General features: G+C 37.9%; 1 protein-coding gene across 8 annotated transcripts in view; it reads right to left on the bottom strand.

Annotated features, from left to right (window-relative positions):
- Positions 1-16382, bottom strand: part of LOC125453905 (protein TANC1-like) — a 188527-nt gene that overhangs the window by 60903 nt on the left and 111242 nt on the right. For 7 of the 8 annotated variants that reach the window (XM_048534037.2, XM_048534040.2, XM_048534038.2 and 4 more), the window contains 2 exons: positions 15735-15901; positions 8905-9512 (listed from right to left, as the gene is read on the bottom strand). In XM_048534037.2, the coding sequence (XP_048389994.2) occupies positions 8905-9512; positions 15735-15901 (775 nt within the window). The remainder of the gene's footprint in view (positions 1-8904; positions 9513-15734; positions 15902-16382) is intronic. The other variant, XM_048534045.2, reaches the window with a different exon arrangement.

The raw sequence follows: 16382 nt of genomic DNA, 5'->3' as shown, positions 1-16382 counted from the left end.
CTGACTCAATCTTCGATGACAAAGTGTGAAGCTGGATGAACACAGCAGGCCAAGCAGCATCTCAGGAGCACAAAAGCTGACGTTTCGGGCCTAGAGCCTCTGATGAAGGGTCTAGGCCCGAAACGTCAGCTTTTGTGCTCCTGAGATGCTGCTTGGCCTGTGTTCATCCAGCTTCACACTTTGTTATCTTGGATTCTTCAGCATCTGCAGTTCCCATTATCTCTGACTCAATCTTATTTTTCCATGTACTTCCAAGTACTGTGCAATCTCATCTTTAATAAGGAACTCTAAAATCTTAGCAACAATCGAGGTCAAGCTAACCAGTCTGTAATTTTCCAAATTCTGTCTCGCTCCTTTCTTAAAAAGGGGTATTACATCAGACATTCTCCAGTCCTCTGGGACTCTCACTTACTCCAGCAATACCTGAAAGATCATTAACACCTCCAGAATCTCCTCAGAAAGACATGGAAGCTAGGGAACTCGGGGAAATAAATAGTGATGTCTTGAAACAAGTCCACATTACTGAAGAGGCGGCACTGGAGGTTATAAAATGCATAAAGGTAGATAAATTCCCAGGACCTTATCAAGGGTATCCCAGGATATTGTGGGAAGCTGGGAAAATCTTGTGGGGTCACTAGCAGATATATTCGTAGCATCAATGTGTGAGGTGCCGAAAGACTGGAGGGTGGCTAATGTCGGTGTGTTTTATTTTAGGAAAAGCCAAAAGGAACTACAGACTGGTGAGCCTGACATCAGCGGTGGTTATGATGTTAAGTAGAGGGAATCTTGAGACAGGATATGCTTGCATTTGAAACTAAGGAGTTTGGAAATCTTTAAAAGGTCAACAGAAAGCCAGGAAAAAAGCTAAGAAGAAGAATAAAATAGATTATAAGAGTAAACTAACTTGGATTATAATGTTTCTGCAAATATATGAAAAGAAAGAGTGTGGCTCAGGCAAACACTGCTCATTTAGAGGATGAGAAAGGGGATTTAATGATGATAAATGGCCTAAGTGTTGTACAGGTATTTTGTGTTGGTCCTCACAGTGGAAGACACAAATGACATGCCAATAATCGATGACAAGATGGCAATGGTCGGTGAGGACTTAGAAACAACCATCAGCACTAAACTGGTAGCGCTGGGCAAGCTAACAGGACAAAAAGTAGACAAAAAGTCTCTTGGCCCTGATGGAACACATGCTAAGAAAGATGACAGAGGAAATAGCAAATGCACTCACGATAATTTACCAAAATTTGCTGGACTCGGGGGAAGGTTCCAGCAGATTAAGACGCCACTGTTTAAATAACGAGGTAGATGGGAGATTATGCTGCAGCTGTATAGGGCGTAGATGAAGCCACATTTCGAGTACTGAGCACAGTTTTTAGTCTCCTTACTCGAGAAAAGAGGGGCTGCAGAGGAGGTTCACTAGGTTGACTGCAGACTTAAGAGGGGTGTCCTATGAGCAGAGATTGGGTAGACTGGGACTATAATCATTGGAATTTAGAAGAATGGAGAGGTGGGAGGGGATCTTATAGAAACATAAAACTATGAAGGGAATAGATAAAATAAAAGCAGGAGGTTGTTTCCACTGACAGGTGAAATTAGAACTCATGGATATAGCCTCAAAGTAAGAGGAAGCAGATTTAGGACTGAATTGAGAAGGAGCGTCTCAACCCAAAAAGGTGTCAATCTGTGGAATTCTCTGTTGAATGAATCAGTTGAGGCTACTGCCTTAAATGTTTATAAGGCAAAGATAAATTGATTTTTGAACAGAAAAGGAATTGAGAATTATGGTGAATGGGCAGGTAAGTGGAGGCCACAAAGAGATTAGCCATAACCTTATTCAATGGTGGAACAGGCTCAATAGGTCAGATGCCCTATTCCTGCTACTTCTTATATTCCTTTGAAAGGCAAAGACTGATTAGGTATAGTCAGCATGGCTTTGTGCATGGAAAATTGTGTCACACAAGCTTGAATGAGTTTTTTTTGAAGAGACAACAAACAAAATAGATGAAGGCAGAGTCATAGATGTTGTCTGTATGGACTTTAGCAACAACCTTCGACAGGTTCTGGATGGCAATGCTGGATTACATTGGGATCCAGGGAGAGCTAGCCCTGCTATAGCAAGGATGTTATTAAGCTGTAAAAAGTGTGCAAAAAAAACCAAAAAATCAATAAGGATGTTATTGACACTGGAGGATTTCAGGTATAAGAGGAGGCTGGATAGGCTGGGAATTTTTTCCTAGGAGCGTAGGAGGCCAAGGAGCGACCTTATAGAGGTTTACAAAATTACGAGAAGCGTAAATATGGTGAATAGCCAGGATCTTTTCCTGGGGTAGGGAGTCCAAAACTAAAGGATATAGGTTTAAGGTGAGAGGAGCAAGATTTAAAAAAGGTATCTAACTGGCAACTTCTTCCACACGAAGGGTGGTGCATATACAGAACAAGCTGCCAATGGAAATAGTAGTGAAAACTATAGTTACAACATGTAAAACACAACTGGACAGGTACAGGGATAGGAAAAGTTTATAGGGATACAGCCCAAATGCAGGCAATTGCGAAAAGTTCAATTTAGGAAACCTGGTCTGCATGGATAACTTGAGCTGAAGGGTCCGTGTCTGTGCTGTATGACTCTATAACTCACTCAAATACACATACCTTATATAGCATGTAGGTGAGCACATACAAGCATTAGGTTATTGAGACATATATGTCTGAACAATTGCATACATGGAACACAAACAGCAGATATCTCAGAGTGAAACAGGTTATTCAATTTATCCAGCAGGTCAAGCAAGGGTAAAGAAGCGTCTAGATCCGAAACGTCAGCTTTCCTGCTCCTAAGATGCTGCTTAGCCTGCTGTGTTCATCCAGCTCCACACCTTGTAATCTCAGATTCTCCAGCATTGCAGTTCTTATTATCTCTATTAAATTTATCCAGCCCACTTTGTTCATCAGTAGTCCTAATCCTATCTCTTCAACTTGATGTCATTCCTCACCCTTTTCTGTCCTCTATTGTTAAATATTGACAGCTTTTTTATTTTAATCTCTCAAAATGCATTCCACAGTCCTCATAATCCTCAGTTTAAAAATGCTTTAGCCTACTGTTCTAAATCTCAGTTAATCTGACATCCTTATTCTATACTCATCAACCATCAGAATCAACCTGTTCAATCTTGCAGCTACAGTATTTTGAAAACATTGAATCAGAAACAGTTAAAGCTCCTAATACTTTGACTTGCAGCTCAGAGTGCATTTTTTAAAAATTATACCAATTGCTTTGGAGAATTTTTCCACTTTAAAAGATACCCGCACAAATGAAATGTGTGTCCCGAATGCAGCAGACAACGTTCTATCATTAAAAATGGCTGCCATAATCCATAGGCACATGCACATATGTATTTGCAGAGTAGATGAAACAAGGAACAGAAACAGTAGATTGACATTATGATCCTTCTACAAGGCATTTTCCAAAACCATTTCTATTTTTTTTTCTAAGATTAAACTTGAAGGTGCAGGGCACAAATTATCTATCAGGACAAGGCAAATAAAAATTCTTAGGCTAGTTATTGCAAACTATTAAAATATACATGTGAGAAAATGAGCTCATTTAGCAGGGGAATCTGTTGACATAATTAAATTTATTAAGCATTAGTAAAATGGCATTTTGAAAAAACTAATCGTGTTTAATTTAATTTTGTATAGCGCTTGCTTAACAATGGCTGCAAATTAATCTAACAATTAGATTGAATGCATTAATAAAACAAAGATTTTGATACATATTTCACAGGCCTTGATATTGTATGTTCAGACATTCAGCAAAATTACTAGCAACATTAACTTGTATACCTTCTCTTTCACAAATGCAACAGTGATTGTCAGGGTGATGATCAGTGGTTGACAGGCATGTGAACCCTGGGCGTATGTAATTTTGCACATAGTGGTTCACCTCACAGTGTGTTAACTTTATTATAAGTATTTATAATTTGATCAAATAATGCATCAGTTCTTTAAGTATTCAAGAATACTGCTTACAGTAAATATTCTTCACTCGCTTGTCCACTTATTCACAACTTGCTGCTTACAATGAGTCACACTAAACTCTCATACAGCAATAATATTACTATAATTATCTTGATCAATCTGAAAATTTGCTCTTCATTTTCACTTGGGCAATTAGAAAAATTCCACACAACACAAACATATTTTCTGCATGAAAGAGTTGTCCAAAGTCCCAGAGAACCACAGTCTGAGGCAGCTCAAATTCTGAAGGCATCTTGATCAAATGAGTCACTGGGTTGAAAAATGGCAGACTGAGCTCAATCTGGATAAATGCAAGGTACTCTATTTTGGTACAACAAACAAGGATGGGGCTTATACAACGAATAATAGGGCCTTGGGTCGTGCTGTAGAACAGACACCTAGGGTTGCAGGTACACAATTCTTTGAAGCTCTGAATGTGAGTTTGCTCGCTGAGCTGTAAGGTTAGTTTTCAGACGTTTCGTCACCGTTCTAGGTAACATCATCAGTGAGCCTCCGACGAAGCACTGGTGTTATGTCCCGCATTCTATTTATCTGGTTAGGTTTCCTTGGGTTGGTGATGTCATTTCCTGTTCTTTTTCTCAGGGGATGGTAGATTGGCTCCAAATCAATGTGTTTGTTGATGGAGTTCCGGTTGGAATGCCATGCTTCTAGGAGTTCTCGTGCGTGTCTCTGTTTGGCTTGTCCGAGGATGGATGTGTTGTCCCAATCAAAGTGGTGTACTTCCTCATCTGTATGTCCGGATACGGGTCATGTGGGTCAACGACATGACCCACTATCACTCGTATCCTTGCATACAGATGAGGAAGTACACCACTTTGATTGGGACAACACATCCATCCTCGGACAAGCCAAACAGAGACACGCACGAGAACTCCTAGAAGCATGGCATTCCAACCGGAACTCCATCAACAAACACATTGATTTGGAGCCAATCTACCATCCCCTGAGAAAAAGAACAGGAAATGACATCACCAACCCAAGGAAACCTAACCAGATAAATAGAATGCGGGACATAACACCAGTGCTTCGTCGGAGGCTCACTGATGATGTTACCTAGAATGGTGACCAAACGTCTGAAAACTAACCTTCCAGCTCAGCGAGGAAACTCACATCCAGAACCTCAACCTGAGCTAAAAATCTTTGAAGCTTATGATAGGATGGTTAAATTAGCATCTTGCACACTTGCCTTCATTGTTCAGCCCTTTTGAGTATACAAGTTGGAAAGTCATATTGAGGCTGTACAGTACGTTGGCAAGGCTTTTCTGTGTCTAGTTCTGGTCAGCCAATAATAAGTAGGATATTATTAAGCTGGGCTTCAGAAGAAATTTACCAAGATGCTGCCACGTATGGAAGGTCTGAGTTATAAAGAAAGCCCTGGGCTCTTTTTCACTGGTGCATAGGAGGTTGAAAGGTGAGCTGAAAGTGGTTTATAAAATAATGAGAGGTACAGATAGTTAACGGTAGTTGTCTTTTCCCAAGATGGGAAGTTACAAGACTATGGCACACATTTTCAACATGAAAGTAGAGACTGAAATTTAGAAAAGACAAGAGGGGCAATTTTTTTTTAAAAAATGCATTCAATTCACATGTGAAATGAACTTCCTGAGGAAATGGTGGATGCTGATACAATTACAATATTTAAAAGACATGAACAGGAATGGTTTGGAGAGATATGGGCCAGGAGCAGGCAGGTGGGACGGGTTGTTTAGTTTGTTCAGGCATGGACTGGTTGGACTGAAGGGCCTGTTTCTGTGCTGTATGACTATTAAAGAGAAAGTTGGTGGTGAGTTTACCATCAGGCAAGAGATATGGGGTGAGGTTGAAAGGGGAGGCTTTCATGTATAAAATATATACATATCAAGTTCAACACATGATAGAAGTTCATCCAGCCTCACATTTTATTATCTTATATGACAGAAGTAAGTGTCTTCTAAGCTCCTATAACATATTCAGTACTATTTCTGGTTATTGGAACTTTTCTGAGTTCCTTCCTCCCTTGCATTTCCTGATTTATCAAAGCTCCTGGGATATTACCAAATCTTCTATGGTGAAGATGGATGCAAAATTCCTATTCATCCATCATTTCAATATTTTCCATTCTCCAGTCTAACTTTCTACAGTTAGGTCCATTGCTCATTTTATTAACATTCTGCTACTTGCATTATTTAAACATAGTCCTACGATCTGTTTTTACATTTCTAACTAGCTTTTACTTGTGATCTACTTCTCCCCTTTCATTGGTTACTCTTTAGTTGGTTTTACATTCGCTCCAAACTTCTGACTTGCAACTTGTTTGCAGTATTACATGCTTTTGCTTTTTGTTTGAAACCCCTTTAACATTTTTAGTTGAGTATAGAGAATGCGTCCATCCCTTGGACATTTTCTTACTCATTGAAACGTACCTATTTTGGAAAAATAAAAACCAAAAGAACTGCAGATTCTGTAAATCAGGAACAAAAACAAAGTTGCTGGAAAAGCTCTGGCAGTGTCTGTGAAAGAATAAAAAAGGGCTAACGTTTTGGGTGTGGTGGCCCTTCCTATTCTGTATATTCTGAAATATCTCTAAATATTTGCCACTGTATCTCTATTGACCTGTTAATTTATTTTGTCAATTCACTTTAACAAGTCTGTTTTCATGGCCTCACAATTGCCCCAACTAATTTTTTTTAAAAAATGTCTCAGATCTACTTCTCTCTCCTTCAAATTGAGTATAAAATTCAATCATATTATGGTTGTTTCTACCTAGAAACTTCATTATGAGTTAATTCATTAATTTTATCTCATTTCACAATACCAGGTCTAGTACTATATTGATCTCTGTCAGCTCCAGAATGTGCTGTTCTAAGAAAGTATTTTGTAAACCATCTTCTGAACTCATCAAGACTACCATCGCTTACCATGATTATTGCCATGCTTTTCTGACAAGCTTTCATTATTTGTTTCTTTATCCTGAGCAACAGATTGGCAGCTGCATCTTCAGAAGCAGCTTGGCTATAGAGTGGGCTAGCTTGTGAAGCCTGGAGTGGGACTCTTACTTCTATGTGGAGTGGGCCCTTGGCAATGGCATGGCGTGAGCTGGTCTGACTTGGAACAGGAACTCTTGTAATGGCATAGCATGGGCTAGTGTAGCCCAATGCAGGACTCTGGCTGCAGTATGGCACGGGCTAATACAGCCCAGAGCGGGACTGTAGCAGCGGAGAAGGAAAAGTTGGATTCTAAGATGAATGGCACCTATGCATGGTGACAGTACACGCTTTTCACTGTTTTATACTGAATACATGTGCCAATAAATGATTTTATTCAATTCATATTCCCAAATCCACAGTATTTTGCTTTTGTAAAATATTATTGGCATACTTCAATGGACCCAGAGTTTCACATTCCCTGACATGACTACGTCTTAAATTGTTGCGACCATTTGATTTTCTTTGGCAAATATAAAAGCTACATACATCTGTTTAACAGTGTCTTGCTTCAAGCAACAAAATATATTTTATTTTCCATTAAACAGCTGGAAATCTGGGATGAGGCAGCAAGGTTTTCTGTAGAAGCACAACTTGCATATACTTCCATTAACATTACAAAATGTGCTTAAAAGCAGCATTTAAAGCAAAACCTGAACCTTGAAACACAAAAGGCATTAGATCAGATGACCAGGTATTAGGTCCAAGTAGTAGATTTTGAGGAACGCTTTAATGGATGAAATAGAGGCTAAGGGATTTAGAAACAGAATTCCCAAAAAATAGGGCATAAGCAGCCTAACACATGGTCACAAACTGGGAATGCACAAGAAACCAAAATTAAATGAATGCACATCAGAAAGCAGTAGGACTAAAGGGAATTTCAGAAACAAAGGAGGAAGGAGGGATGTAACAACAAGGATAAATAATGAGAATGTTGATAAGTGAACAAAGGGGTACTGGGTGAATGACAATTTGTGAAATAAGTCGATAACAAAGGCATGGATGAGTATTTGGCACATCAACTCGGGATGGGATGGATTTGACAATTTAACAGAAGTTGAGGAGCTCAGATATCTGGTGACGGGAAGGAACCGTGCATCATTGGTATACCCAAAAATTAGCGAGGCATCTTTGGATGATGTTGTGAAACGCTTCTCAGAAGCCACCATACTCTCTCAATATTGCACAGGAGTGTCAGCCTAGAGATGTTTTTTTGTCAAGGATGTTTAACAGACTAACACTCATTTGATGGACTAAGTAACAGAAGATTTAGCTTTACAAGAGTTTTACTGCAAATCCACAGTTCAGCCCAATTAATCTCTTCTAACCCAACCTTTTTTGAAAGAGCAAGCTGTTCGAAGACATTGATAGAAGCCTCTGGAGCAGGCTGGACTTACAACTGAACCTCCTGCTCCAGAGGTAGGGATACTACTGTGACACGGCTAAACAGCCCTAAAGAACCTAACTCTTAAAGCACAAAGCCCAATGATAATCACTGGCTTTCAAGCAACTCTGGAATTGTTCTGTTTGACACTTAAATGGACCTGAATTTCTAATACACGGTCCCAATGGCAATTGCAAAGAAAAAAGTATTCTAACTCAGGTAAGTATACAAATAACTGACCCAGAGCCAAAGACATGTATATTGGTCAAAGGAAGCCTCCATTCAAAAAAATAATTAAAATCATGCTTTCCTTCATTACGAGAAATACATTTCAACATTAAAACTTTTTTTAAAAGTTCTAATTTTTGCTGTATGGCAATGAATTAATTTTCATTAATCCAGAGTCAAGAAGAAAGGCGAGTTTGCTTGAAATAAATGGATAAAAAAAATCCAAGTATATCTTCCATTGTAAATCAAACACATAAGAGTTGCTTAAAATTCAAATGCACCAACCTTGGGTCACAAAGAAAGTCCAGACTTTCACCATCAGCTCTCCAAACAAGCCACTCCCTGAAGGATGGATGGCAAAACATTCGAGTCTTATCCCTTCGTCTGATCAAGAAACATGAAAGGCTCTCCATTATCTGCTGGAAGTCCTCCCACGCCAAGTCACCCTTCACAAAGCCAGCATTTATTGCTTGGAAAATCTGCTCATCTGTCAGTGGATGAAGGGATGCCAAGGCCACATTCAACACAGGAAGAGCTTTTGCAAATGAAGTATGTGTTCGAAACTTCATGTTACATTGCAGCAGATACAATTCAGAAAGGGACACTGGAACTACCTTGTAACTTGCACTCTTAATAACCAAATGACCCTTTTCAAACAAATCCAGGGTCAACTTCAAATACAGGTAAGATCCTTGGCTACGCATGACAAGATGATTGCTGACTCTGCTCACTGTGACAGTGTCAGTTTTTCCACTCAAAGAGATATTACTCAGTATTCCATGACTCCTGTTAATTCTGTGATGGATGTATGAATTCAGATCCCAGTTAATATCTTCACTGTCTGGAAAACCATCCAGAGAAATTTTGAGGAACGGAAGTAGACTCGTGATCTCCTGTAAGAAATAATGTTTTTAATACTGAAGCAAAAAGAAAGCAGAACAAAAGCTGTAAATATTGCAGGTTCATATTTTCAATATTATAGGAGCATTTCTAAATACAGTTTCTTTTTTTCATTACATTCTTAAATTAAGTCATTATATTTCAGTATTCAGATAAAAATTATCAGCTGTAAAGTTAAATTTATATACAATGTTTGAAGGCAATTTTTTTGGTTTCAAAGTTTGAATTGTTTTTATTGCTTTAAATATCAAAGCCTTACAATTCAAAATCTCAGCTTCTCAAAACCCTACAGGATAATGTGTAGCCTTGGGTGACTTTGGATAGATTCCCAACACTAGATGGTAGTTTAAATTTGAGAATTTCAAACCCTGAACTGCACTAAAATGCCTTTTCTGCTCTATTAATTACCTAAATTTTAAATTGCATGGGGTTTATGGATTCTTCTCTAAATATATTTATATTTAGATTACTTCTTCCAAAATCTCAAATCACATCTTTGATAAGCGTTGCCGCATTTGTTAAACTGACTAAACATGGCAGTCAAATTGCTACCATCTGGTCCTATTACAAGACAAATAGCTAGTTTCCATTTTATATTTTTAGTTTTCTGGATATCAGGAGAATGTCCCCTGCTTTTCTTTTCAATAATGACATTGTACTTTTTGAGCCCATCTGAAGAGATCTAACATCTGGAACCATGGCACAATATCTTATTCAAATAATGTACCTCCAACAATGCTGCACTGAGGTGCTCAGGTCCACTGAGTGTATACATTTAAACTCGCTAAATTAAATTCACATTTTAATGACAGTATTCATTATATAATGCTACATATGGTGAATATGGAACAATTTAAAATTTTCACCAACATGGGGGCACAGTAAATGCTGGAACAGTACTTTAAAGGAGGCATCTGACAAACCTAACTCTTTGCAAACACTTCCTTAAGTTACCACTATGTTACTACTGCTAAGGCTTTCTTGGGTCTGCTCTGACAAAAAGATCAGTGGTCCACAGCCAAATTGAAATGCAAAGTAGACCTAAGTATTATAAAATGAGCTAGTGCATGCCTTAAAAAGACTAAGTCCCATAGCAGTTCATAGTTTCTCAGCCAGTCAAAGCCGTTATGGCACCCAACACAACTAGAAGCCATTTCCAGCTGAATTTTAATCTTCTCTAAAACATTTCCTGACTCATGTTAAAATAAAAATCAATTAGATTTATATCTGCCAACATGGGTGCAAAGATGAAGGGAGCAGCTTATTGGCATTGGATTGGACTTTAGTTTTATTTGCTGAGTTTTCCTTTCCTTTGAAACTTGCCTCCAGTAGAAAATCTGTGACAGCCACTCCGAAATGATAGCAACAAATAGCAGAAACCTAGAGTTCTCCCAGCCTGATTGGTAATACAAAGCATCCTTGATGTATTAACCTAAACTGTAGCTGCACCGGTGGCTATTTCAGCCAAAACCTCCATCTTTAGCTGCTGATTACACTAAACAAATCTGCTTTTATAAGCAGGTACCAAATGAAAATTCATTGTGCATCCTAGCAGTGGAGCAGTTTCACTTTGTTCACAAAAGAATAACTGTAATGTCGGCTATTTTGATATAGAAAAGGTATATAGAAAATTACAATGCAGATTGAAGATTCTTGATGCTCCATGCAAATTCATTTCTTGACCATGAGCTTAAACCCACTTTGTCCCAGATTCACTCCCCAGCTTGATAAAGAAACAAACCATGAACAGTGCAAAATTCTTCAGGAGATTCCTTGATGGTCAATGTAATGACGATACAATTCCAGAGTGAAGGCTTAATCCATCTTAAGTTATTGCACTAACATACTAAATTTAATCCAGAAAATCTCAAAAAACTCTGAACAACAGAATCACATATGTAATTGGGAAGAAAATGGGTGGCGGTCATTAGAGATGATTCAGATATTCCCATTCACTCCTCTTACAGATGCATATTTTCTTTCTTAGTTTACCCAATTACAATCTCATTTACCCTGCAATATCTCACTTAATCGCGGCAAACATCCAGAGGTTTTCTGCCCTTGAAAGCAATCACATCTCTGATAATCCTACTTCTGACAGAGGATAATTAATCTGAAATTCTGTTTCTCTCCAGATGCTGTCTGATCTGCTGCCGAATATTCCCTGCACTTTCTATTTCACTCTTGTAGTAATCTATTGCAGATCACTGTCACGATATTGTAAATAAGCACAGCAATACTGTCAGACAACTTATTCACATTTGTAATCTAGAACCTAGGTACAGAACAGGAGAAGGGAGTTCTAAAGTAGGTATTCACATTGTGGAAAGTTTATTTAATTTTCATTTGCAATTTGTAATTAATATGGTACACACTAAGTTTATCAATTCAACAGGTAGTAGAATTTGTCTCCAAGATTTGTACAAACCTCTACGGAATTCTGTAGCCTACAGAAATCATTTTTATATCAGGAGAATTATAGCGCTTAATATCCCGTTCTGCTACAACAGTGGCACACCTCTGAGATCTCAAAATCTAACACGTGTAAACAAGCATGATTGAAGATTTAAAGTAGTTTCTATTACACTGAAAATTAATTTATAGGTTAGAAACTGTTCACTGTCGCAACCTAATCCAGCAAACGTATGAGGATGAATTAGACTGTTGAAAACCTTGATAACATATTCGAGAATGAACATACACACTTCATCATCATGGCTGTCTATTTTCAATTCCATGTCACTGACAGACTCTGCCCATCTACTGTCCTCTAACCTGAATAAAGTTGAGGTTATCCATTATACAAACTTCTCTGCTTTTTTCGTAACTGGTACCACATCACATTCATCCATTACCCATCTGTGCTGATTATATTGGCTCCTGGTATAGCAATAACTCAAATTTTAAATTCTGAATCAAGTTTTCAAACTGTTTCAGATAATATGTAGATTCTCTATCTGTGTAGCCTTCTCTAGCTCTACAAGTTTTCACAAGCTGTGCTCATCCAATTCCAGCATCTTAGGCATCCTCGATTCTAATTACACTACCACTAGTGGTTTTGAGATAAAGAGTAGACCTGGATGGACACTACAGGCCAAGCAGCGTCTTAGGAGCACAAAAGCTGATGTTTCAGGCCTAGACCCTTCGTCAGAAAGTAGTAAGAGAGAGTAGTACTCAGAGTAGTAAGGGAATGGAACGCTTTGCCTGCAACGGTAGTAGATTCAACAACTTTAGGTACATTTAAGTCGTCATTGGATAAGCACATGGACGTACAAGGAATAGTGTAAGTTAGATGGGCTTGAGATCGGTATGACAGGTCGGCACAACATCGAGGGCCGAAGGGCCTGTACCGTGCTGTTATGTTCTATGTTCTATGTTCAGAAAGGGTCTAGGCCAGAAATGTCAGCTTTGTGCTCTTAAGACGCTGCTTGGCCTGCTGTGTTCATCCGGCTCAACACTTTGTTATCTTGGGTTCTCCAGCATCTGTAGTTCCTATTATCTCTGATGCCAGTGGTTTTTATGTCAGTTGCCTCGACCCCAAGCTTGGAATTCTTTCGAAACCCTTCTGCCTCTCTATGTGACTCTCCTCCTTTAAGATTCTACTTAAAATCAGCTTCTTTGACCATTCTTTAGACTTCTGACCCAACAGTAACCCTTGCACATAAGGTATCAAAGTGTGATTACTCAAGTTCTTATAAAGCACCTCAAGGTAGTTTGCTTTGGAAGAGCTATTTAAATGCAAGCTGTTGTTTTTACTCTATTGCTAAGGCTATAAAAATTAGTAAAATATTATCAATCTGTTTTCTTTAATGCTTTTTCATATCATCCAAGTACAAGTTAGAAATTTGCAAACCATAGCAGAAAAAGAGGTACATGTCTCAAATTCTTCAATATATTCTAGTGAATCTCCTAGTAAGGCATATAGTAAGTCATACATGTTATGGCAAGAGCACTGAGAACACACATTGCACAATTTAGGAGTCATTTGTTAACACCTTGTATTACACTTGCATCTTGTGTTAAAGTTCATGATACATTATTGTTTGAGCACTTGGGTTCTGAAGTGGTAGAACATATAGCTTTAAACTGAAATAATGTTTGTATTTTTGTGCATTAAGAAGGGTTCTTAGTTTCATTTCTGATCTGTTTTGAGGGGGGCAATTGGGTGTTGAAAATTTACTTCGTTCATAAGCTTTAAATCCCTGAAATGAGCAGTTCAATGTTTAGGAAATAAAGGTGGAAGGAAGAAAAAAAAACTTATGGTCTAGCAAAAAAGTCCAAGAAACACAGAAATTCACAACAATCTGAAAGAATGAAGGCTTTGGCAACAGGAGATCATTGAAGACATGAGTTTAAGGAGTAAGGAAGTGGGATTAGCAGCTTGTTTAAGCTTCTCAGGGAGAAATATTGCCTTAATATTTTAAAAAAAGGCACAAAGTGAATGCATAGAATTTTATAAAAAGGAAACTATTTACAGCCACGTCAGCTAAACAAGGAGCTTCAGCATGCAGACTGGAGCAACCTTTCACCCAGAAAGCAGTGTCGGTTAGTATGCTGTGGGGATAAAATAGTTGAATTTTTCTTTCTGATATTTGTAATAAAGACCATTATGAACAATTTTTGCGTAGTAACATTAGTTGGCACTTTTCCTCTGGGTGTAATAAAAATCCTATGTTCTTTTGTTAAAAGTACAATGGCAGCTTCTTGTAAACAGGTTTAGTGACCAACATTTCCTCTAAGCTGTGCAGATAGCTGTTCCATTGAACAAGGCAACTGACATCAACACATTGATTGCAGCATTGAATGCCAATTTCGGAAGTCACTGCTGCACACCAACCTCGACGGCCTGCAGAGCCACAAAGAAAATTAGAGGTAACACTGTCAATCACTGATCTTCAAGGTACATGAAAAGCAAAATAAAATTTATGGGCTATTAAGCCAGGTTTCTGGGATCTAATTTGTTTGATATCACATCAACCATGCTCATAATGCTGTTGTCTTAAGATTAGAAAATGTAGTTGCTAAAAGTAAACACAACCATAATAGTTTAATTAAGAGTTCATCATGAAGGTTTTTTTTAAATAAAATGCACATCATCCTGAAGTCAAGTATTTTGTGCATATTCTGATACAATTGTGGGTACTTGCATATTAGGTATAAGGAAAACCGCTGATGCAACCAGTCAAACTGTAATTATATCTTTTAACCTGTGATGATTCTGCAGTCACTTCAGAGTGGGGAATGGTGGGGCAAGTTAAAATTACAACATGCCAATTTTACAGATATTTTATCAGTATGTACATCCAAAGCCAAGACTGTGAAGTACATGCTAAAAATTTATTCCAGTTACACCATTAGGATTAAAATTTTACGCTTACTTTTTCCAGTAAAGTTTATGACTGGATTCTGAAGACAACTCACTGGACCTGAAATGTTGACTACTACTTTCTATCTACAGATGTTACAAGACTTGCTGAATTTCTCCAGCAACTGTTTTTGTCTCATATTTCGACCATCCACAGTTCTTTGTTTTGCTTTAGTTAAGGTTACCTCATTTAGTTTAATTAAAAGGATGCTTAACCTGAACACTTGACTGATTTTCTCTACTCAGATCCTCCTGAGAGAACAGTTTGTTGTGCTGATCATTGTTGTATATTTCATTCTTCGGAATAATGCAAGACAATCATACACAAAAACACTAATCCTTAAGCAATGAGAAAATATTTTAGTTTTCAGCAACTGAACTTGGTATGGCACTTTACCAGCTTCTACATGGCGATATCATCCCATGATCTATTAATGAGGGTCAGACCCAAAGACAATTATTCTTGGGCAACACACAATTAATTTGCTGCGTATCTGAAATACTTTCAAGAAAATGTTTAAAAGTACAAATGAGAGCCACCAGCCAAATTAATGCAATAAACAATCAACCATGGTCTGATGTCCAGTTACATGGTCTTCAGCCAATAAATTAATTTTCCATGCCAAACGAACCACAGACCTGTTTCCTCTTCATTGTTGTCTCCAGTTAGATTGTAAGAACTGTTTCTGGCTTAAAACGGCAATTATAATTCTAAATTCTATAATAACTTTATCCGTGAAATACTTACAGTAAATTGAAGCTGACTATTGAACCTAATGTGTTATTGCAATGTATCTCTGAATACCTGACATTTGCTTTTACCTGTAAAAATGTAAATAGAGGTTTTTACCTGTAGATTGGTTCGAACAGTAACAACCAACTTTAGCCAAGATGGAAACATGGAAATTATTTTAGCGATAAAGGATGCAATTGTATCACCGTAATCAGGTTTATGGAATTCAGCCTCATTTAAACCATCTACTAAAATAATATAATCATCTGCAGGGATCCTCTTTCCTGCAGAGAAAGTTAAAATTAATTAATTTTTTTATTGCATAAAATCTACATTATTACACATTCCAAACACCCAGTCCCAGCAAGTTATCCAGATTCTGTTGATTACCTAAAAAATAAAATCATATAACAACTGCATCTCTGGAAGCAGTTGTTTGGCCTGCCAACTCTTCTCAAAAAAAACTTAGCTTGTCTTTTCCCACTCCTCTCTGTACCCCTGCTAATTATTTCCTTTTAGGTACTTACCTAATTCCTCTTTGAGGGACCAATGTTTGAAATGTCTCTACTCCTCCTTCACGCACTACGTTCCACACTCTTGTTCCATGTTTCATAATACAAGATTTTCCTCATGTTGCATTTCCTTTTGGCCAACCACAAAGCCTGCATACTCTCGGCCCTTTGTCAATTGAAAAAAAGTTTTCCCTTCTTTAGGCCCTTCATGATTTTGCATGCCTCCATTAAATCTTCTTTCAATCTTCTCTTC

This window comes from Stegostoma tigrinum, chromosome 7 (assembly GCF_030684315.1).
Source record: "Stegostoma tigrinum isolate sSteTig4 chromosome 7, sSteTig4.hap1, whole genome shotgun sequence".
Taxonomy (NCBI): Eukaryota; Metazoa; Chordata; class Chondrichthyes; order Orectolobiformes; family Stegostomatidae; genus Stegostoma; species Stegostoma tigrinum.
The sequence above is the reverse complement of the archived record's forward strand: the minus strand, read 5'-3'. Positions and strand labels throughout refer to the sequence as shown.